General features: G+C 48.8%; 2 protein-coding genes across 2 annotated transcripts in view; both read right to left on the bottom strand.

The window, feature by feature from the left end:
* The window catches only part of CAPN5 (calpain 5), a gene marked incomplete at its 3' end in the record, with an annotated part of 34,402 nt that overhangs the window by 6,921 nt on the left and 5,076 nt on the right, over positions 1-22,405 (bottom strand). The window contains exons 2-6 of the mRNA XM_082278306.1: positions 11,108-11,239; positions 2,577-2,785; positions 1,969-2,161; positions 1,214-1,407; positions 481-558 (exon numbers count right to left, since the gene is read on the bottom strand). Coding sequence (XP_082134432.1) covers positions 481-558; positions 1,214-1,407; positions 1,969-2,161; positions 2,577-2,785; positions 11,108-11,239 — 806 coding nt within the window. The remainder of the gene's footprint in view (positions 1-480; positions 559-1,213; positions 1,408-1,968; positions 2,162-2,576; positions 2,786-11,107; positions 11,240-22,405) is intronic.
* On the bottom strand, positions 7,431-7,910 carry OMP (olfactory marker protein; the record flags this gene model as incomplete). Its single annotated transcript, XM_082277952.1, has 1 exon — positions 7,431-7,910. The coding sequence occupies one exon, from the start codon at positions 7,908-7,910 to the stop codon at positions 7,431-7,433; it is 480 nt and encodes a 159-aa protein (XP_082134078.1).

Below are 22,405 nucleotides of genomic sequence, written 5' to 3'. Positions count from 1 at the left end.
TAGAGAGTGTGGGTTGTCTCTGATGGCTGATGAATAACAAAAGTTATTCATAAAATATCTCCAGAAGAGATGGAGATACTTTTGTCTATGCCTGTAGTAAATACTTCTTGAGTTTAAAAAACAGATCTCTGTGTTTTGGAGCAGGAGAAGCAGCACAGTGTCCCTTTCCCCACCCAAGGGTAAATGTGATACTGAAATGTTCCTGGTGAGTCTGTGAAGTTCAGCACATTTATGACAGGTTCTCAGTACCTTGGCGAAATGGTCTGGCCCCTGTGTGATACAGAGCAGCTTGCAATCCCAGGGTCACGGCCATCCAAAGCTGACACCCATGGGCTCAAGGAGAGGGCTTCACTAGAGATCCTATGGCTTGGAAGCCTGTTTCCTCTGGATAGCTGTATGCATGGAAATGATGTACATGCTCCATGGGGTGGGAGGATGCTGTGGGCATGGCCTGTGGTGACAAACCCAGGAGGGACTCACCAGAACTCTCCATCATCTTCCACTGTCATTCCCATCTTCTCTCTCTCACTTTTACTCACTTTCTGCCACTCCTCAGAGCTGAGGGAAGAGAACAGGATCATTACTCAAAGGTAAGGGACACAGAAGAATTTGAGGCTCAAGGACTGTATATAAAGCCAGTCCCCATGCTGCTGCGGTTAGGTCATCTGCCAAACAGGGGGAAAGTGCAGCACAGCTTGGAACTTCAACTTCCTTCCTGACCAGTGGAGGTGAATCCAGCCTAGCAAGGTTTTATTTGGCCAGAAGAATCACAGCCCTATCCGTGAAGACAACAAAATTGACTCTGGCCAAAGGCCCTGGTTGCACCAGCCCTTGGTTTCTCATCTCATCTACAGCCATCACAGCAGCCACTGGTGGCAGAGGTTGATTCTGTTGGGTGCTTGTTTTGCTGCAAAAAGACTGGGAGCACAAAGGTGAGCTATAAACATCCTTGGCTAGTACAAACGAGCATGGAATCATGGAATCACAGAATGGTTTGGGTTGGAAAGGACCTTAAATATCATCTCATTCCAACCCCCCTGCTATGAATAGGGGCACCTTCCACTAGACCAGGTTGCTCAGAGCCCCATCCAACTTCGTCTTGAATGCTTCCAGGGATAGGGCATCCAAGCTTCTCTGAGTAACCTGTGCCAGTTCCTCACCACCCTCACAGGGAAGAATTTCCCACTGAAACAAGCTGTCCATCCCAACTCACGTGTCACTCCAAGGGCCGTTCCACTCCCGTTCGCCCCATGGGTTGCGCATGCGGATCATGTCCAGCTTCTCCGACTTGAAGAAGGACAGAAGGCCATGGCCAAGACGGACCTTCCGCACATCCGTCACCGCGTACGCGTGGCCCTTCACCAGTCCGCAGGCCAGGCGAGCCTCCATGTCAGCCGCTGATGTGGCCTGGCAGGAGGACACAGACAGTGCTCAGACCAGGGGGACATGACCACCTCTGCAGGGGCTGGGAAAGAAAGGAACTCAGATTTCCCTGCAGGTTTCTTCAAGCCAAAATGAAAAGCATCAATGGTCAGGGAAAAACCCAGTTGGCACAGGTCTCAGATGCCATTTTATGTGCTGAATCCCTCCTTTTCTTCATTTGCTTCATGAGGTCTCTGAGCTCCCATACTGGCAACCAATAAAGCTCATCCTTATGGTTATACTGGGAGGTCTGGCAACCAGCATTTGTAGAGACGCCCGGATGCAGACACCAAAACGCCTTTCTCTGGAGTGGATCACCTCCTAGCATTTAAATGGTACTGGGATGAACCTGGGCTCTTGGACATAGCAACAAGAAATAAAGAGGGTTGGCTGGCATTCAGGATTAACTCCTTTTGCGATCAAGAAGTTGGAACCCTTGGCCACAATTTATCCAATCTAATTTAGAAGTTTATGACTGTGTAAGACAACTGCCTCCTAAAACGCCTATTCCCAGGGGACCATGACCATACTGGTAACGTTGCTTACTTTAATGGAGCAGCTGATGAGGCCTCCCCTGTTGTGCACCTTCAACACGCGCTCGAAGAGCAGGTTTCGCTTGGCTTCGTCAGCGATGTAGTCCCCTTCGGTCAGGTCGATAGGTTCAGAGACCCCACCAGTGAAATCCACCAGGGCATCAGCAGTGTTGCCTCCATCCAGGGCCTCGTAGCAGCCTGACAACCTGAAAGAGGGTGACAGGGATGGCAAAGGGGTCTGGGACAATTCTTAGGGCAGCCTTGGGAATGGAGATTTGCAGTTGAACTTAAAGTGGGAGAGGATAGCAAACTACGGTGAAAAGATAGGACCCACATTCCTTGCAGCACTCTTGCTGCCACAGGACCAAAGTAAAATGAACTTGAAATCTCTAGAATAGGCATTGCTTAAAGAAACATTGAAGGGTATTTTGCTTTAAGGGTAAATTAAGGCTAGAGAAGGGTTTTTTTCCTTATTTTTTGTCTGTTTGAGTTATGCACTACTACTTTCCTGTCCACAGGAAAGATGTTGGTTCCACTGCTGCAAGCCAGCTGATGAATGAACAGAGAGGAAAAACAGAGTGCTCAGGTCCCACTTCATCCTACAACTGCCTGGGTACCTACTTGGCATAAGCTTTCTCCACCAAGGCACACCAGAACTCATTCTTGGAGTTGGAGTGGCAGTAGATGAGCTGGTTGTGGAGTGTAGGAAGGCGGTCATCGATCACCACATCCAGCCACTGACCAAAACGCCAGAACTGGAAGTGGAAGATCCCCACATAGCTCTCGGGTTTCTCAGGGTTCCACTCCTGCTCCTTCCAGTCTGGGATGACCTGCGAAAGAAGAGGCACATATATCTAAATGATTCCCTTTTTTCCTGGGATTGACTCTCATCCTGGAACTAATGCAGACAATATCAAACGCAAGGAAGAATATGAGGGGGATGGATTTGCTTACAGTCTGCTGGGGCCAGAGTTTGGACCTGGTTCCACCAATGCAGACTAGATTAATGTGACTAGAATAGCTTAGAGTTCACTGTCCCTCGGAAGGTGGAGTTAAAGACCTTTGTCCTCTTTCTTATAACCCTGCCCTGGACATCTATTGCCATCTACTTCTGTAGACAGGCTATTGGAGCAGAAGAGTTCTTTGTCTAACCAGGAGTGGTTATTTTTATGAACACATTTTTTGTTTTTTTAGTGTCAGTAGGGTACTAACAAAGGGCACCTTCTTTGATTCTCCTACTTGATTCTGGTGTGACTTGACTGGCCCAAGAGCAAGTGTTGTATTCATCTACCTACTGCCAATGAACAGGCAGCAGATACTCTGTATGAACTGTTAAATAAAAGTGGGAAAAGCAGGATCCCCATTCCCTCAAGGTCTCCATTCTTCCCTGTCAAGAGCTACCATGCTCATCCAAGCAAGCACAGCAAGATGACTTGATGAAAGAAGGAAAAGAAGGCCTGAGTTGAAAGAAACCCTAGAGCAGCTGAGGGGTCTGAGGAGGCACAGGTTTGGTGTCACTGCCAGCAGGGCAGGCACAAGCAAAGGGTAACTGCCAAAGTCCATAGCCCTTCATGGCTGCAGGCACCACCAGCTCTGCTTTGGATGGAAAATTCACCCAACAGCTGCAACAGAAATGAGCACAGCCAGGCACAGACATTACACGTAGGGGGATCTGCATCTTGTTTAGAACCAGGACACAGAGGCACACAGCAAGGAACTACCCCACTGCAGTTTAGCTTTTGTTGAGGGTGGAGGCAATGTGGTTTTACTGCATGGCCAGGGCGGGCTGTGGGGCCATGTGTATTTACTGTAGTTGATGGCTGACAGATACTGACTTATTCAGCAGCAGGAATGTGACTGACTGTCCACACCCCTGCTGCTTCACTTACCCGCTCCCAAAGGATCATGAGCTCAGTGAGGAAAAACCCCAAGGTGTCCATGCAAGCATGTATTGTATTCCAATACACCAAATAATCACTGTCCTGTGGAGAGCTGGGCATGTTGGGGTGGGATAGGAGAGGACACAGCTACATTGCATGGAAAGAGCCTCTTCAAGAAGTCACAGGACATGGTGAAACCATCTTTACTGTGCTTTGGGCCCTTGTCCAGCTGACAGAGCCCTTTTTTTTTTTTTTTGTCTGCTGTCACAAAGCAGGAATTGTGCAGAGAGAATTCCCTCTGAAGAGCCCCCCGACTCCTTAGCTACCAGCAATGATCCAGCCCAGGGCTCTTATTGCTCCTACACTGAAATATTAATCATGCCATCAGCCCTGCAAGCTCACTGGAACTCTTTGAGTTGTCTGAATCAATAGAATCAGAGCAGACAAAGCCATGAAAAAGAGCCACATTTGGAGGGTTTGGTGTTTTATAGGAGTGCTACCAATGTCCCAGAGTCCCCTCTGGAGACTGCCAGGAAAGGTCAGACAACCCTCCATCAGTGCCCATTGATTCCCTCCTGGCTGGAGCTCATCCTAATGAATTGTCATAGAGGACCATCATGATAATCAACTTGCTATTAATGAGGGCTTAGAAATGATCCCAGCATTGATTAGAGGCAGCTTGTCAGCCAGAGCTGGTAGTGACAGCTTCCAGCTGGCTGGGTCTGAGATTTGCTCTTACTGTCATTCTTGGCAGGAGACCATCCTCCTCCATCCCTTCACTTGGGGACAACTCTGGGAGCACCCTCCACCACTGAAGGCAGCACAAGCAGTCAGCTTTCATCCAGAGCAGGGTCCAGGAGCAAGGATGGGTTGTATTTGTACACTGACCCAAGAGGAGTCTGATCTCCAGAGATATTCCCTGCTGGAGAGGATGCCATGGACCACCCATCCTAGGATCCCAGCAAGTCCTGGACTCAGCTTGGTTGCGTGACACTGGGGCAGTGGAAACCACGTCTTCTCCTTCACCCAACTGTGCTGCTTTTTCCTTAGGGGTTCACAAAATCTGGAGCTGCAACACCGTTTAGTGTGACAAATTTACAGTGAAAAGGTTCAGAGACAGGTAAATTGGGAGCTCAGAAACACCAGGTTCCCCTCCCTAAGCTGATTTAGGGCTTTTTTCAATTTTCTTAAGAGTGGCTAATTAAGAGAAAAGGCACCTGTGGCCCTGGAAAAAATGTCCCTGATTAGAACAAGAAATTGGTACACACCAAGTTCTCAAGCCTTCTGCTGGGAACTGGTCAACTCAGGATAAGGAGAGAGGCACCCAGCTGTACCAATCTGCTGAACTGTGGCACAAACTCAGATGAAATTCCCCTGGGAGGTGGGACAGGGTGGTGTATCTGAAAGTCTTTATGGGATGCTGAAACTGTGTAGGGATAGTTTCAGTGACTGGTAAAAAGAGGCTCATCTTCCTTGCAGCAGAGAGAGATCACACTGCCCCCTTCACCTCTCTCCCCAGCTCTGAAGAAAAACAAGGATCCACCTGAGAATCATTTCCCCTTCTATGCCCAGCTTCAAACCCCTCTCCAAACCACAAAAAAACTCCATGAAGCCTTTCACACCAGGAGAGAAGAAGGTAAATGTTCATCTTACATTTTACAGGAAGTTATAAGGGGCTCAAAAATACCAGCATTGAGTTGAAATTTGGTGCTTTATTGCATGCAGGATTAGGGTAGCTTCCAAAGGGAGCATGAATAAGACACAAACAGCCTCAGTCCTTAAGGGGAACCCATTGTCTAGGATTTTATTTAGTGTGGTACACCAATACCCAGCAAGATATCTGCAGCAAGAACTCTACCCCAGCAATGTAGCAATGGCATATTGTGAGACCTGGCATGCAAAACCCCCTTTGGATGTTGCCAGCGGCTCCTGTTACTTCATCTAAAGTGGTTTCTAGTCAGGAACTCTGCTCTGGGATATACAAGGAGGGAAAGTCTGCTAGGACCCTAGAGGTGTGTTTGGCCAAGCAGGGATGCATCCATTTTTCTCTCTACTCACCAAGTCCAGCATTTCTTGGGGTCTAAACAAAGACGTCAACTTCTCTGGCAATGGCCACGGCATGGCTGTAGGATTTGGTGTTTGCTGAGCTTTGGCTGTGGGCAAGACTCAGAGCTCCCACCATCTCTCCAGCCAGTAGCTGATCTTCCTGCTTTCTTTCTCCTCTCTGCCTGGCATGACTTGTGCATATCATTTTATACACTATTGTTGGGCTGGGGAAGGCATAGGGTCTGCATCTCTGGAGGCTTTGGAGAAGAGGTTGGACTCTTTTTGGGGCTGGTCTGCATGAGTCAGCAGGCCACAGGTACAAAGTCACCTTGCCCTGGCTTTTCCATCACTGGTCTCTCCTCACACATCTTGGGAAGATGTCAAGCTGCAACTTGAGGAGTACCCACACACATTTGAGTGAAATCTGAGCAAAGGACCAACTGTAAGAATACTTAACTCTTTCAAGGGACTTTTCTATCTGTCTGTCTCAAGAAGCTTCATTGCAGTACTCTCCATATTTTGGTGGAGGAAAAGGAAACATCCAAAGTTAGTAGTTTATTCGCAGTCATGGGGCAAGATGAGCACAAAACACTCTCACATTCCAGTATTTATAAATGTACCACTCCCCTCTGCTTCCATGGTCACCCAGACACCCTTCCACGTGTTGTAGAGGGCAGGAGACACTGCTTTTCAGGGACAGAAGCAGAAGCAGGTTCCTGCTCTGCGGTTTGCAAAGTGCTCTGCATCCTCATGGCTCTCTGTAGATACTGCAGAGCAAATATTTTCACGGGTGCTTTAAGGACAGAACAAAGCACAAATTAGCTCTGCACACACACACATCTGCTCCAACCCTTCTTGGACCAACACACTCCACCCTCCCCTGAGCAAGAAATGGAGGCAGTGGTCAGAAAAGGCTGGTCCAACCTCCCCATTAGTTCAGTGGGTTTGCAATCTGCAGAATACAGTGAGTCCAAATGTACTTCAGCTTCAGAGCAAGGTGGATTCTCCATGGGACTGGTCTTCAGAGACTTCAAGCAGCCACAGCAGCAGCACTAGTCACCAGACCCTGCAAGCAGTCAGCACCTTGCAAGGAGAGGAACTCCATCACAAACAAGTCCTCCCTTTTTAATGGCTAGAATTGAAACTGGAAAGCAGGGCTCTCTCCAGGGGTCCCTGCTGTTTTCCAGTACGGCAATTACTTATTTTTCCAGCGGGTTTTTGGTGTGCAGTTGCTACAGTGAGAGGACTTAGGGCAACCTCATATTTCCAAGCCAGCAAGACCCTGAGTGAATCCCTGATGAATTCACAAGCACACAGTCTTACACTCCAGGCAAAAGCAGCAGCAAGCGCATGGTTCCCTTCTCCCCATCATTCAGAAAGAGGACAGCACGTTTGGGGAATATTTCACAGGGCTGAGGGGCACCAGAAGCACTGAGCTGTTCTCTGCTTTACCAGTGCTGTCTCTCATAAAAAAAAAGAAAAAGACAGTTGTAGAAACTGAACAAAGAACTGAACTGAAAGAAGCATAGAAAAGCTGAGCAAGAGGGGATCAGGCTTTAAAAACAATGGAGCCTTTCAGCTGTGCTGGTTCGAGGCCGCCAGTGAAAGTGAGGAGGAAATACATCACCTTGCGGATCTGGGCTAATTCCGCTATCCACTCCCCAAATTCCTGGGCATCTGCCTCATTGCACTCCACCTCCTTGGCCCCTAGCTTCTTCCAGAAGATGCCCACCGGCTCCAGCAGCTGCCGGTTCATGAGGTGGGTGAGATCAGGAGTCCAGTGCTGGGAGGTGCCAGTGACCGTGACCTTCCCAGGTCTCTCCAGCTGCATTTCCCAGCGGAGGAAGCGCAGTCTGTGCTGCTGGATGAAATCCACTCGGTAGATGTGCTCATTGGGACGCAGCAGCTTCTCACCATCCTGGGGCCTCGTGTTTTTTTGCTGCAGGCTCTGGAATCGCAGCCACATGCGCTGGGTGAGCTGCTCGTCGCGGGTGAAGGGCAGCTCAAGCATCCCTGCCTCAGCTGCCATCACCTTGGCTGCTCCTCTGCTCCCTCCTCAGCAGTGTGTGGCTCTCAAACAGGACACGCAAGGGGAAGGATCAGACAGGCCCCTGGAGCTGGTGTCCCTTCTCCACAGTCCCAGCAGTGCTAGGCAACCTAGGCCAGTGATGCAAAACACCTCTGGGACTTCCCCTGAGTGCCCTCCCAACTCATTTGCAGATTCAGAACTGTTGGTGCTGCTGTGCACAGTAATCTACAGGGAAGGGATGTCTGATGTCAGCCTCCCTGGCAACCTCCCTGACAACCATGGCTCATTATCCCAAAACAAAGCCAGGGATGCCACCTTGGCAGGGATGAGGGGCAGTGGCTTTCTCCAAGTGTAGGTTCATGGGATAATTCAGGCTGGAATGAGACTCTGGAGAAGTCTGATCCAACCTACTGCTCAAAGCAGGACTTATTTCAGGGTTAATCATGTTGCTTGGAGCTTCAGCAAGTCCATCTCTGAGTATCTCCATGGACAGAGGTTCCACAGCCTCTGTGGGCTCTGTTCCAGTGTCTGACTGAGCTCATGCTGAAGATAAGCTGCAGCTTGTGCTGCTGTCCTTTGTGCTCTGACTGCATCCCTGCAAGAGCCTGGCTCCATCATGTCCACACTCCCCTGTCCAGGCTGGATGGGGCTCTGAGCAACAAGGTCCACTGGAAGGTGTGTCTGCCCTTGGCAGGAGTGTTGGAACTAGACGACCTTTGAAGGCCCCTTTCAACCCAAACCATTCTATGATTCTATGGTTAAGTAGCTGCACGGAGCAATAAGCTCCCCTTTCACCTTCTCTCCTCCTGGATGCACAAACCCACTTTCCTCCAGACCATTTTGGTGGCCTCCATCAGGCTGTGCCATCCAGGAAAGCACATGAGGGTCCCAAGGGATGGATTGACTATAAGTCAATGAATAGCAAACCACTGTGACCATCATGTCCTTTTCTGGATAGCATAGCTGGCAGGAGTCAGACACCACACTGCTCCTGCAGCAGCAAGTCAGCACCAGCATCCTGGCATGGTTTTGCCCCCATTTTAATGTCTCAATTTCTTTTAATAAAAGCTAGACACATCTGAAGGGTCATAGAAAGGGTGTTACAGAGCCAGATCACACCTAGAGCCATGTAGGGTCAGCCAAGGCTCAGGAGTTTAGAAAACAGCTCTCAACTAAATTCCAGTACCCCACTCCAACTCAGTGACTCACAGGCATAATGGGAAGTAGGGAGGGACATGGAGAAAGCAAGGTGGAGGAAAATGTTTGACTAAAATAACCTCCTGGGATACACAGGGATGTGCTGGCCTGCCTTATTTTCTTGAAGGTATTCCCCCTCCCCACACTTGAGAGACAGTGTCACTGTGTGAAATGGAGCAAGGGACATGCAGAGCCTATGTAACATCCTGGTGTACACCAGGAAAACATTTTCTAGTAGCAGGGGAAAACCTGGGACAAGATCCCTGGACTGATATTTCAGAGATACTAAAGCCTGCATCAGCATCTTTCAGCTCTTGCCAGACCCCAAACAGAGACATTTTGGTGTCCAGCAATGTTATCACAATTGCATGTGTAACCACACTGAGGACCAAGTGGCCCATTATTTCTGTCTCTGACATCTTCAGCAAATAAGAAATTCTTTACTGTGAGGGTGGTGAGACATTGGCACAGGTTGCTCAGAGAATTTGTGGCTGCCCCATCCCCGGAAGTTCAAGGTCAGGTTGGATGGGGCTTTGAGCAACCTGGTCTAGTGGAAGGTGTCCCTGCCCATGGCAGGGGGGCTGGAACTAAATGGTCATTAAGGTCCCTTCCAACCTATACAATTCTATAAATCAAATCTTTCTGAAAGAAAAGAGGGGGGAGGTAAAAAAAAGCCTGTGAGAGTTAAAGCAATGGAAACTGAGAAGTCACAAACACCAACAGCCAAATTGCCAAGGGAGTAAAAACAATGCTTGACAAACTGAAATAATGAAGTGTCCAAAGGGATGCAGCCTCTGGTTGGCATTTCCCAGGGCAGAGCTGGAAGTGAATGGTGAGGAAGGAAGACAACTTGCCCACTCACCCTTGGGGGATGTTGATGGTGAGGAACAAGCTAAACAACCCCGTGCATCACCCTTGTAATGAGAGCCACAGCAGTCACCACCACCACCACAGCAGGAAGCCTTATTGCTTATCTAGAAGGCAACAACAGCTATCCTGTTCCTGTATAAAGAAAAACCTTGATTTTAATAAAAAATGGGGATGCTGCAAGAAATCCCTGAGCTTGCTGTTTATGCTCACCACAGGAAACAGAGACTGGAAGAACCACAGCACACAGAGCAGATGTAAAGGTGTGGGGTGGAGGAAACCATCTCAGACCTGTGGGTATGGGAGGCTGTGGGTGAAGTAGGTGGTGCTGTCTGCACAGACTGGCTGCGTTTTACAGTAAAATCTGGAGAAGTTGCTTGCAACTTGCTGGTCCCTTGCCCTATGATGATGCACACCTGTACCAGAGTCTGTACCTGCCTTGGCTTTCACAGGGCTGACATCTTGCACAGCTGAGGACATGGTGGAGATGGGCACAGACTGTCCAGGGATGTGGCACTGAGCACCTCCTTCCCCCTGAACCTCTCTGCTTGCTCCCCAGGTCTGCAGCCCCTTGCTCTGGTGCAGCTCCTTGGTGGCTTTCTGGCCTACACTTGAAGGAACACTGCCATATGGTGCCATCCAGCCATGGGACATGCCAGGGTTGGATGCTTTGGGCAAGCAGTGAACTTGGGAGAGATGCTAACGCCCTGAAATCAGCCTATCAGCCCCAGCATGAGGTGTCTCAGTGCCAAGGTGGGAACACAGTAAACAGCCAAAGAGAGAACACCATGGGAACTAGGGAAACGGGGCCAAATGCTGCAGCTGAGCATCCTGAGTTTTGTACTTCTTGTTAATTTTTAGGTTATGTTGGAATTCAAAGGGTCAGATTTGGGACCTGAAAAACAGGATGGGATTTGATCCACTTGGTTAAGGAGAAACTGGCCAAGGGTTTGGCTGGAGTGTGGTGACTGCAGTCATGATGACTAATTCTCTTTGAAAGACAGTTCTTTTAGGGAGGATTTTGCACATCATCAGCTTTTCAGGACATGAGGCATCCCTGAGAAACAGTCTTTGAGCTGGACAAACACAATGCAAAGCCAAGGTGTTGAAGACAGGCATGGGGAACCACTCACCTTCTGCCACAGAGACTCCCGGGATGCCAGGGAGGAGCAGGCAGCCACAAACCAGCAGTTCCCGACCTGGCCCTGGTGTAAGTCATGGGAGCTGATCCCATCCACAAAGAGACGTGGATCATTGCAGATTTCCTGTGGGACAGGAGAAAACCAGACACACTGGGTCAGTGAGCAGACAGGGAAATCAGAAGCAGGGCTTCTTGGCAAAGGAAAGTCACTTCCTCTCTTCCTCAGACTCCATGTAAACCTGACCTGCAGCTTTCCGCTGGCCTCGCTCATCATGCTGGTGGCAGAAGGAGCCTGTCCTGCCTTCTGCTCTCACCAGGACATGGGCAGCATCACTAGACCAGCTCCCTATTCTGTCCCAGAACCAGTGCAGCTTTGTTATAATTATCCCTGTTGATAATAGTATGCTTTCACACCATTACAGCCCTTCTAAGTCTCCTCTTGCAGATGCCTCTACTCTGTGACCGTTTTACAAAGGGTGAGGGATCTGCCCTTCCAGATCCTAGCACAGCAGATGAAAAAAATTCGGTGAGCCGAAAGCTTTGTAGCTGGGCCAGGAGGATTAAACACTCATTCTGCCACCAAAACCAGGATGGTGGATTGTGCACGGACACCACGAATGGAGAAACTTGGGTAAGAGGCAGTTGGGAGGTGAGCTCATCCCTCCAACCATGCACCAAGACCATCGGCTTTTCTCTGCCAGGCTGCCCTCCCTGCTTCCCACTCCCACTTAGAGCCCGGCCAAGAAAGCACTTCAATAACAGAGGGTGTTGGGGAAGCTTCAGGTGACACACTGCTTTTTTTAAAATGTATTTTCTCCTGCTCAATCCAGTTTGTAACATCACATCCAGCTGGAGGCTGGGAGCAGATGGGACAGACGAAGAGATGAAAGAATCTTTTCCCCTTTGTTATTACATTTACTTTGAAGAGGAAAAAGGAAAAGCACATTATCCCTCCTCCCCCACACCTCCCAGGTTTGCAGGCTGGTTGTACCCAGAATAATATGCCCCCCCCCAGGACTTTGCATATGAGGACTTCTATTGCCTCTACCCATAGATTCACGGAAGGGTTTGGGTTGGAGGTGACCCTAAAGATCATCTAGTTCCAACCCCTGCACTCTAGGCAGAGACCCCACCCACTAGATTACGTTGCCTAGGGCCCCATCGCAGGGATGAGAAGGAACCATAAGCACTTCCTGCTATTCCCACCTAGCCCAGCCAGCACCAAATACCTCAAAAATAACCTGACACAAACTGGCCAGGATCAGACCCATGGAAAAGGACTAAGCCCCTAACGCTGGTGTTGCAGGATGTTGGATGAGCGCTAGGGGGAGGCAAGCTGACACCAGCAAGGGCAGGAGCCACCTGTGCCTCTCAGCATCGCTGAGCACAGGCAGGGATGGGAGAGGAGCAGTGGGGTTCAGCTCATAGCACCGGGGAAGCATCCAGCAGCTGGGCATGTGTCTGGTCAGTGGTGGGGGTGCCTGCAAGATCAGCTCTTTGTCATCCTGCTCTGGGGAGCAGAGGCACCTTTTTTGTCCCACCTGAGGACCACAGCTGCCCCTTCTGCCCTTGGGGGGGATCTGCAGAATACAATAAAGGAGTCACTTGATATTACAGAGACAGTTGAGAACATCAAATCATGAGAAACACAGAGCCACAGAATGGTTTGAGTTGGAAGGGATCTTTTAAAGGCCATCTAGTCCAACTCCCTGCAATAAGCGGGGACATCTTTAACTGGATCAGGTTGCTCAGAGCCCAGTCCAACCTGACCTTGAATGTTTCCCAGGCATGGAACATCGACCACCTCTCTGGGCAACCCGTGCCAGTGTCTGACCACCCTCATTGTAAAAAACTTCTTCCTTATAGGTGGTCTAAATCAACTCTCCTTCAGTTTAAAACCACTACTCCTTGTCCTATCACAACAGGCCCTGCTAAAAAGTTTGTCCCCATCTTTCTTATAAGCCCCTCTGAAGAAGGCCCACCACACTCAAGCCCTCAGACTGAGCCTGGTCCCAGTGGACTCCCAGTGATCCTAAGCACAGAATCACCAAATCAATGCAGTTAATAAGGAATTTCTGGGTGCCATCCAGTCCAGGCCCCCTAATCAAAGCAGGGTCTGCTACAGCAGGTTGCTCAGGACTGTGTTCAGTCAGGTTTTGCCTATCTCCAGGAATGGAGACTTTGCAACCTCTCTGGGAAGCCTGTGCCAGTTTTTGGACCACCCTCACAGTAAAAAAGTCTTTTCTCATGTTTAAATGGAATTTCCTGACTTTCAACTTGTACACACTGTCTCTTGTAATGTCACTGGGCACCACTGAGAAATTGGGCTCTGTCTCCTTCGTTCCTGGCTATCCGGTATTTATGGACATTGTTAAGATCCTCCTGAGCCTTCTCTTCTCCAGAGTAAAGAATCACAGAATCATTAAGAAGACCTCTAAGATCATGGAATCCAGCCATTAACCCAGCACTAAAGTCCACCACTAAACCATGTCTCTCAGCACATCTGTACTTTCTTGAACATTTCCAGCGATGGTGATTCCACCACTTCCCTGGGCAGGTTGTTCCAATGCTTGACCACCCTTTCAGTGAGTAATTTTTTCTTAATATCCAATCCTTGCAAAGGGGAAGGCAGCATTGCCTCCTTGTTTTAATGCTGTGGAACTGATTCGATCAGAATAAGTCTCATCCATGGGTCAGTCTCCCCAGCAAAACCCCCTGGGAAGGTTTGCCATATTCCTTAGACTGGAGCTTACCAATATTAAATTACTCAGATTCTTCAGTCCTCATTGAAGCTGCTGAGTTTCCACTCACACATTTTGTACCTGGTCTAGACTGTGTGGCCTCAATCCAATGGGATGACATTCCCTGTGTGCTCTGTCTGTACTGAGATGGGAGCCAAGGAGCAAGGCACTGCTTCAGCCAGGCTGCAATGCCCCAGGATTTCGTGGAGCACAGCAGGGCCCTGGTGTGTGATGCAAAGCACACTCGGAGTCATGGAGCATCATGCCCATGTGCAGAGGTGGGTAATGAACAAGGTAACAGTGGGAACTAGGTCAAAAAGCCAAGAGAAGCTTTGGAACATTTAGTGTTCCTTTTCCTGTGAAAAGTGCTGGAAGTGATAAGGAGCTTGTTCTGCAGCCAGATGGAATTACAGGGCCTGGGATTTGCACATGCAAAGGGAGGAGAGAAGCAGAGTTTCCCCGATCAGAGAAGGTCATGACCTTGGTTTTCTCCCCTCCCTCCCATGGAACAGACAGAAACCAGGTGAGCAATAACATTTATCCAGGCAGCAAACACCACGTCACCCTCCCAGCACCATGACCCTGAGAGAAGAGGGCAGCACACCAACATTACACCCACACACACCCTGGGGCCTTCTGGGCTCAGGCTTCAGCCACCACAGAACCAGCTCAAACTGCCTCTTGCCACTTGAGGCTTCAGCAGACAGGGAGTCCATTCTGTCCTTCATTTATCATAGCCAGATCCTGGGCCCTGGTTGCTCCTAGTCTGGATACAGATGGAGAACAGGAAGAAACAGGAAGGGGAAGCCAAAAGCTATGGCTGCAGGGAAGCTATGACTTTAATGTGTTGTTCTTAACTCTCCTTTGGCCAAGGGAGTCATCTATGTCTCTTTACCCCCAAGGAGAACCTGTCTTGGAGGGTCCCAAGAATCACAGAATCATTCAGGCTGGAAAAGCCCTTAAGATCACCAAGTCCAACCATTAATCCAACACTTCCATGTTCATCAACAGATCATGTTCCTGAGTGCCACACCCACATGTTTTTTGAACACTTCTGAAGATGGTTATTCCAAGAATCCTAGGCACCATCAGATATTATCTTCTCTCCCTAAAATTGTCTGCTGAAATGCCTGCTGAGCTCCAGGCAACAAAACACAATTTAGAGAAAGCCTGTGCAGATGGTTCTATGGAAAGATTCTGACAGATAATACAGAGAGGGCCAAAATAGCGATTCAAAGTCCTGGTGATTCATATCCTTCCTCCTCCAATGGATGTGGGACAGAGGTGGAAATCAGGGCCAGAGCAGGTCCCTGTCGATGAGCGGCTGATTGCAGAGGTCTGGCTCACAGGAACCCAGATTGGGGCAGTTTGCTCCCTCTGGCTTTGGGTTTTTGAAGTCCATTAAGGAAAAAAAAAAAAGACCCAATCAGAGCATTATCTTGTAGTTTTTTGCTTCCCACCCAAAAGCATGTGGTCTTTTCCTCTGCTGTCCCTTTTGGTACACTTTCCCAAAATATGCACAATTTTTTTCCAAATGCATTTAAAGCAGAAAATATCTTCCTTGCCTTCTCCACCCAGTCCAGTTCCACACAGGGTTTTAAGGAGAAAATCACTCTCTAACTGGCTTTATAATTGGCAACTGTTTTACCACAAATGTTTCCTGGTGCTGGTTTCTGAGACTGAGATTCACTGGGGATCTGGATGATGTCAAACCAGATGTGGGGTGGGGAAAAGCTATGGCAGGAGGAGGAATAACCATGAGAGATACAACATCTGCTGCATGCAGCATTTTTTCTAACAAGATTTTGTAAGGAACAGACTGGTCTAATTTCATTGCAGAGCCTGGCTGTTTCGGAACAATGCCTTCACTCAGACTTGCAAAATCAGCAAAATAATCTATTAGCATGGCTGCGCTTCCTCCCTCCCTTCTGGCCAACTGGGAACTGAAAGGATCCTGTCTTAAATGTCATTCACACAGACAAGAGAGGAAGAGGCGCCCAAGCATGGCGAGCAACGGTGACAGAGCAGACACAAAGGTCCCCGTGCTGCCCTGCTGCAGGTACCTGCAACTGGGATGTGCTTGTACAAAAAGGGGAGTTACAAAAAATTTGCACCAGGGTGACAGAGAAAAGGGAAATGGAGTGAATTTAGAATGCCAAGCTTTCAGATGGATTATTATAGGATCACAGAATCATGGAGTGGTTTGGGTTGGAAGGGACCTTAAAGATTGTCTCTCTCCACCCCCCTGCCATGGGCAGGGACACCTTCCACAAGGACCGGATTGCTCAAACCCCGTTCAGCCTGGCCTTGAACACTTCCAGGGATGCGGCAGCCACAACTTTTCTGGGCGACCTGTGACAATGTCCTGCCGCCCTCACTATAAAAAATTGTGTTGCTATATCTACTTTGAATCCATCCTTTTTCCATTTAAAACCATTATCCCTCATGCTATCGCTACAGGCTCTGCTAAAAAATATGTACTTGGCAGATCAGCTTCACACACATGGAAGGATAGGCTTGGTTGGGAATATCTACACCCTACAGAACTGTTTGTGGGGGTTTGTATTGCCTCACTCAGCCATCCCTAATGCTAATCCACTCACAGTATCTCAGTGTATACACATTTGTATTGTTATCAGCTCCCACACCATGCAGAGGGCACTGGACACTCCACCCACAGCAAACAGGACTTGCTTGTGAAGGGAGGCATCCCAAAAACATGCTCCCCACAAACTCCTCGACTCAGTTTGTGTACCACAGCACCATGCAATGGTGTTTGTTTTGGCACCAGGAAGAGTGGGGACAGCATTTGTTTTGGCACCAGGAAGACCTGGAACAGAGGCAAACAAGATCTAAAGGTCAATTTGCAGGACCTTGACAGGTCCCTCTGCAGTTTTATTTTCCTGGTATCCAAAGTACAAAGGCACCAAAGAGGGATAAAGCAATGAGAAGTGGAGAGACACAAGAGCCTGTGCGAGTACTGCACTTCCCCAGGAGCAGATGGAGATGGATGGGAAGGAGAATGGCACAAGTACAGAGACCCCAGACCTGTCATTCCTCCCACACACACTTTCCAGGGATGCACTCTTGGGAAGTCACACCATTACTCAGCCCAGGACTACTTCAGTTTTTACCCAGCCAAGACCAATGCAGAGGCTGGCACGGCCTGGCTTTTAGAATCACCACACATCCAGACACAGCCCTCTCTCTCTCTCTCTCCTAGACCATCTCTCCCACAGCAAGTGCTTCTGTCTGGTTGCAAAGCCACTAAGAAAAAAAATACTCCCTGGATACCAACAGCCCTGAGGTCTGCAGAAGTCACTGCCAAAGCAGGAAAGTCTTCACATGGCTCACTGACAAACTAGGGGGTAGAATGCTTAGAGCAGTGAGATGGCATGCCACAGGTCACCCCATCCAGAGGCAGCAGTGGTCCCCCTGGGTTTCCAGTCCCAGCACAGCCCAGTCACCATGGGAGCCACCCTTCCTTCATAGAAATGATGTCACCTGGCTCCTTTTCATGCTGCATTGCCTGAGCCAGCCTGACCCTTACAGCTGCACACAACTACAGTCTTGAGAAGTGGAGAGGACACTGAGCAAATGCAGCTCTCAGAGACGGCTCCACCTGGATCTCCTTCCCTAAATCCTAGTCCATGTAGGCATGGGCTCTAGGAGCTACACCAGGGAGGTGGAGGAGGAGGAGGTAAAAAAAAAAGCTCCCAAAGCTGTTTAACATCCTCTGACAGATACACCTCTCCGACTCAGCACAGTGCTGCTGGCCACCTCCACCCAAGTTCCCCCATCCTCCGTCATATCCCAGTTTTGAGCTCTCCTACAGATCTCCTTTGACCAGCTTCCTTTGGGAAGGACTCGCAGGGTGAAGACCAACCCTCGTTTGGCAGTATTGTGAGTTTAAAATACACCCACATTCCAAAGCCTGTCCTCTCACATGGCACACCATGCTCTCAGTTACTCCCAGCACTTTTAGTTGTGGGGTTTAACCTCAAGCAGAGGAACTGCTTTGGCTTGAAACTATGATGCATCAAGCCTTAGACTTGGAGGATCACAGTCATGCAGTACAAGTGAAGGAGCATGAACCACAGGCAGCAGCCCTGCGGATGCTCCACATCTTGCACCACTTCTGAGTCATCAATCCCCATCCTGGAGGACACAGTGGTGGGGCCATGCTGGTGGAATGGGAAGGGCTTATTCAAGTAGGTCCTGCTGTGAAAAACTACAGTATTTTGGAAGGAATGGTCCAAACCCAGCCATTCATCACAGAGCTAATGTGAAATCCTGGAGCAAGCTGATGTGGCCATGAGCTCAGCTGCACTGTTTCTGCCTCCAAGCAACACAATTCAGCAGCTGCCCTGCCTGAATCCCAAATCCTGTGTCTCATGGAAAGCCACCTTCTAAAACAGGATTTAGAAATCTAAATTGTGCAGGGTTTTTTTGTTGGTTTTGTTTGTTTGTTTTTAATCATCCTAAGAGTCAAGTTATTCATGGGAAAAGAATAATAAGAAGCTGCAAAGGAAAACTACCTCCACACTCCATTGTGCGTGTCTCAGATCAAAATCTCCTAACTGCTTTTCTGTGGGACACCTCCCACAGCCCCTTGAGCCATACTCTCTCCATTTCCTTGTCCCAGGGCAAGGAAATACCCTTTGGTTTGTGATTGTGTCACATTCACAGCACCTCCATTCAAAAACAGGACTTGACCTCACCACAATCTAAACTAATCCCTGACTATCCAAAGATGATGAAAAATGAGGTTATCATGAGTTTAAGCCATTTAAAGAAAGTACTTTCAGCCCACACCTATTCTGGTTATTCATACACTGGGTGTAGCTTTGCAAACAGAATCCTGCTTTATGAGAAAACAGCCCTCTAGGAATGTGGAGTCATGAGCTTCTGCTAACTGGGAGAAGGGACATTAGTTCTTATGTAACTCTGTCAGTGGCCTTTGCATCAGACCACAGTCAAAATTTAACCATCCATGACCGGTCCCCATTCAGATGGTTTGTTCATCTTTTTCCTTCTTGGAGAGGGACTGGGAGGAGTGCATCACTGAGCAGTGGCTTCTTCCCAAAGTTCCAGAAATATCAAAGATGCCTTGTTTTATATTTCCCCTCACACACACTCACTCACACTCACTCGCACACTCACAGTTACACACTCACACAACCTCTTACACACTCTTAAACACTCAAACATTCTTACACACCCACATACGCTCTTATGCAGACCCAAATTCCCATCCTCTCTGAGGGCTCAAGGATTAGAGTTCACAGGCAGTGCAGAAACTCCCAACTTGCACCAAGATTAAATCCCTTGGCTGACTCAGAGCGTGCATCCAGCTCTGGGACCCCCAACATAAGGAGGATGTGAACCTGCTGGAGCAAGTCTAGAGGAGACCACAAAGATGCTCAGAGGGCTGGAGCAGCTCTGCTATGAAGACAGGCTGAGAGAGTTGGGGTTGTGCAGCCTGGAGATGAGGAGGATGGAAGGAGACCTTAGAGCTCCTTCTGGTGCCTAAAGAAGCTCTAAGAGAGTTGGAGAGGAACTTTTGACAGGTGTGTGGAGTAACAGGACGAGGAGGAATAGCTTGAATGGCTTTAAACTGAATGAAATCAGGTTTAAGTTAGATAATAGAAAGAAATTCTTTCCTGTGAGGGTAGTGAGGCACTGGCACAGGTTTCCCTGTAAATGCCCCATCCCCAGGAAAGGTTAGGATAGGGCTTTGAGTGGTGAGGAACACATTCAGTGCAGGTATCTTGGTGAGCAGCTGCAGTTTGAGCTCCGGGGGGAGGGAGCCTGAGCCTGAGACAAGAGGCTGTGAACTGCTGACCAAAGGAAAAAGGGGCACCTGTGGCCCATCCACGTGACCGGACACTGGAGACTCCTATGCTTGGACTGTGAGAGGATAAAATCCCAAGGTTTCCTTTGTTCATGGTCCCTCCTCAGAGGCACCAGCTCAGACCATTATTCTATCACTGCACCAAGGTTAAATAATTTGAATGACTCAGATGTCTGAGACTCTGCTATGGGAAAGCTGGGGTCACAGTAAAGAAACCTGGTCTGACAATGAGTGTAGGGAGTCAAGTGGGGCACCCACTGTCTCACTGGAGCCACCTGCTGCAAAGGGGTTTTGGTCCCAGCTCAGGTGGTGGCAGTGTGACTGCCAGAGTGGCTCCTGGATGGTCAGACAGGAAGTTTCCTTAACACTGAGCAACCAGGTCTAGTGGAAGGTGTCTCTGCCCATGGCAGGGAGGTTGGAACCAGGTGATCTTGAAACCCAGCCACCCTGTGATTCTATGAGAAGCAGCTCTGCAACTGCTCCGCAGGTTGAACGTGCCCCTGCAGGACCCCAGAGTCCAGTCCAGGAGGATTTGCACGCTCCCTCCCATGGAACTCAGAGGCAGTGGATGCTCAGGGCTCCTTTCTGCAACACCCTCTGCTATTGCTCTGCTCTTCCTCATTACCAATACAATAAGTTCTTGTCACCAACACGCAGCTGCACTAAGAAGCACGCAATGAATCTAATCCAGGGATTTTACTGTTGCTTTTGCTTTTAAGGCCACGTCCTTCTGATGCTGAGGACAGAGCAGACTGGCTGGAAATTTCTTATCAAAGGCTGCACTGCTTATCAACCCCAGTCCTCACTGGGGCTAAGGGGGGGAGTGTGTTTGCCTGACAACAGGAGGCCACGGCCCTGGGAGGATCCGGCGAGACCTGCTGGAATGCAGCCAGGGTCAGCATCACATCTAATGGGAGTAGAGACCTTTTAAAATAAGTACAAGTAATAACAATGAATCTCTTGTTCATCCTTGAGGGATGGGGGGAGCCTATGAATGGCTTAAAAACGTAAAAACAAGGTCAATTCAGAGATTGCACTAAATGATGACCAAATCCTTTCCTGGCAAGGAGCAGCCAGACTGGCAATCAGCTCCAGTTTTACTGAAAACAGCAGATAAATTAACAGGCAAGTGGCTCATAAATTCTTAAGCCAAGAAATGCAAAGGTCTGGAAGGATTTCAACCCCTGTGATGGATCCCAGACAGTCTGTTCACTCTGTTCAGAGGAGACGACCCCTCAGTCCATCCAGCAGCACAGAGGAGCCCCAGCACCAACACTAACTCCAAGCATTCTTTAGGAGAAACCAAAACTGAGAGAGACAGGCCAAGTCACTGCAAAAAGCTCAGCAAAGACACCCCTGGAGCACAGAAGTTAGTATTTTACTCATTCTGGAAGAAAAACCTCCAAGTGGGACACCAGAAGATTTCTGCAGCCAGTGGCCATTGCCAATGTAAGTGTCTCCCTGCTAAATTCTTGGTGAGCTTCAGAGAGCAAAGAACTGCAAGAACTTAACCTCTGTCTTCCCCATTATCTTCACTCTTGTGTTTTTGCCAGCTTCCCAGCCTGCACTACACACTGGGGAAAAGACCTTTTAATGCAGAAACTTGTGAGCAGGGAAGTGCTGGTCCTGCTTTTAGTGAATTAGTTCACTGACTCCTTTCCCCTTCCAGGAAACCCCCATGGGGATTGACTGTATAATCCTCACTCAGCAAGAGAAAAGAGCTAAGTGCTTAATAATGTAAAAAAAAGTGGAGCTAAGAGATGCTCTCCCATCCTGCAACACCTTCTCCAAAGACAACAACATCCCATTCAGGAGACAATGGACATAATGTATCCTGCATGATAGGGCAAGGGAGAATGGCTTTAAGGTGAAATAGGGTAGATTCAGATTGGATATTAGGAAGAAATTCTTCCCTGTGAGGGTGGTGAGGCACTGGCACAGGTTGCCCAGAGAAGCCATGGATGCCCCATCCCTGGAAGTGTTCAAGGCCAGGTTGGATGGGGCTCTGAGCAACCTGGGATAGTGGAAGGTGTCCCTGCCCATGGAACTAGAGCATCTTTAGGATCCCTTCCAACCCCAAACCATTCTATGGTTCTGTGAGTGGGCAAAACCCCTATACAAAAGTCAGGGTAGATATATACCAGGACAGCAGGGAATGGCTATTGAAAAATCCTATTTTCTAGGTTTCTGAAACAAGATTTCCCTTGAATGTCTGGGAAAAAAAACTCAGGACTGTGACTGAGAGCATGTCTCCCCAGTGCCATAGTAGGCCTGAAAATGCCATGGTTCTAGTGCCCTAAGATCTCCTACTTCTACAACCCTTCCCAAAACATCTGGCCTGTCTCTCTCCCCCAAAACTACTCTCTCAGGCTTTCCCCTTCAAATGACATTGCCTTCATCCAGATAAAATAATATCACCATTTAGCAAGAATCTACTTTTATGTTCTTTAATCAGTGACAATATCCCCTGACAATTAATTCCTGCAGAGATAATTCAGCGCTTGCAAGTAAATACTGGAGAGAGATAAAAATACTGAGAAACAGGGATGGAGGGAAAAACTCTTTCCCTGAAGATGGGAGGGTGTAGACTTCATCCAAGAGCGTTTCTCTGGTGGTTGCAACCATCCAGGCTCGAACTCACAGAGCAGGGATGCAGCTCAGGTTCAACAACAACCACATATCACCTTGAGCCACA

The sequence above is a fragment of the Coloeus monedula genome (assembly GCF_965178545.1).
Source record: "Coloeus monedula genome assembly, chromosome: 3".
NCBI lineage: Eukaryota > Metazoa > Chordata > Aves > Passeriformes > Corvidae > Coloeus > Coloeus monedula.
Note: the sequence above shows the minus strand (reverse complement) of the source record. Positions and strands in the feature narration are given on the sequence as shown.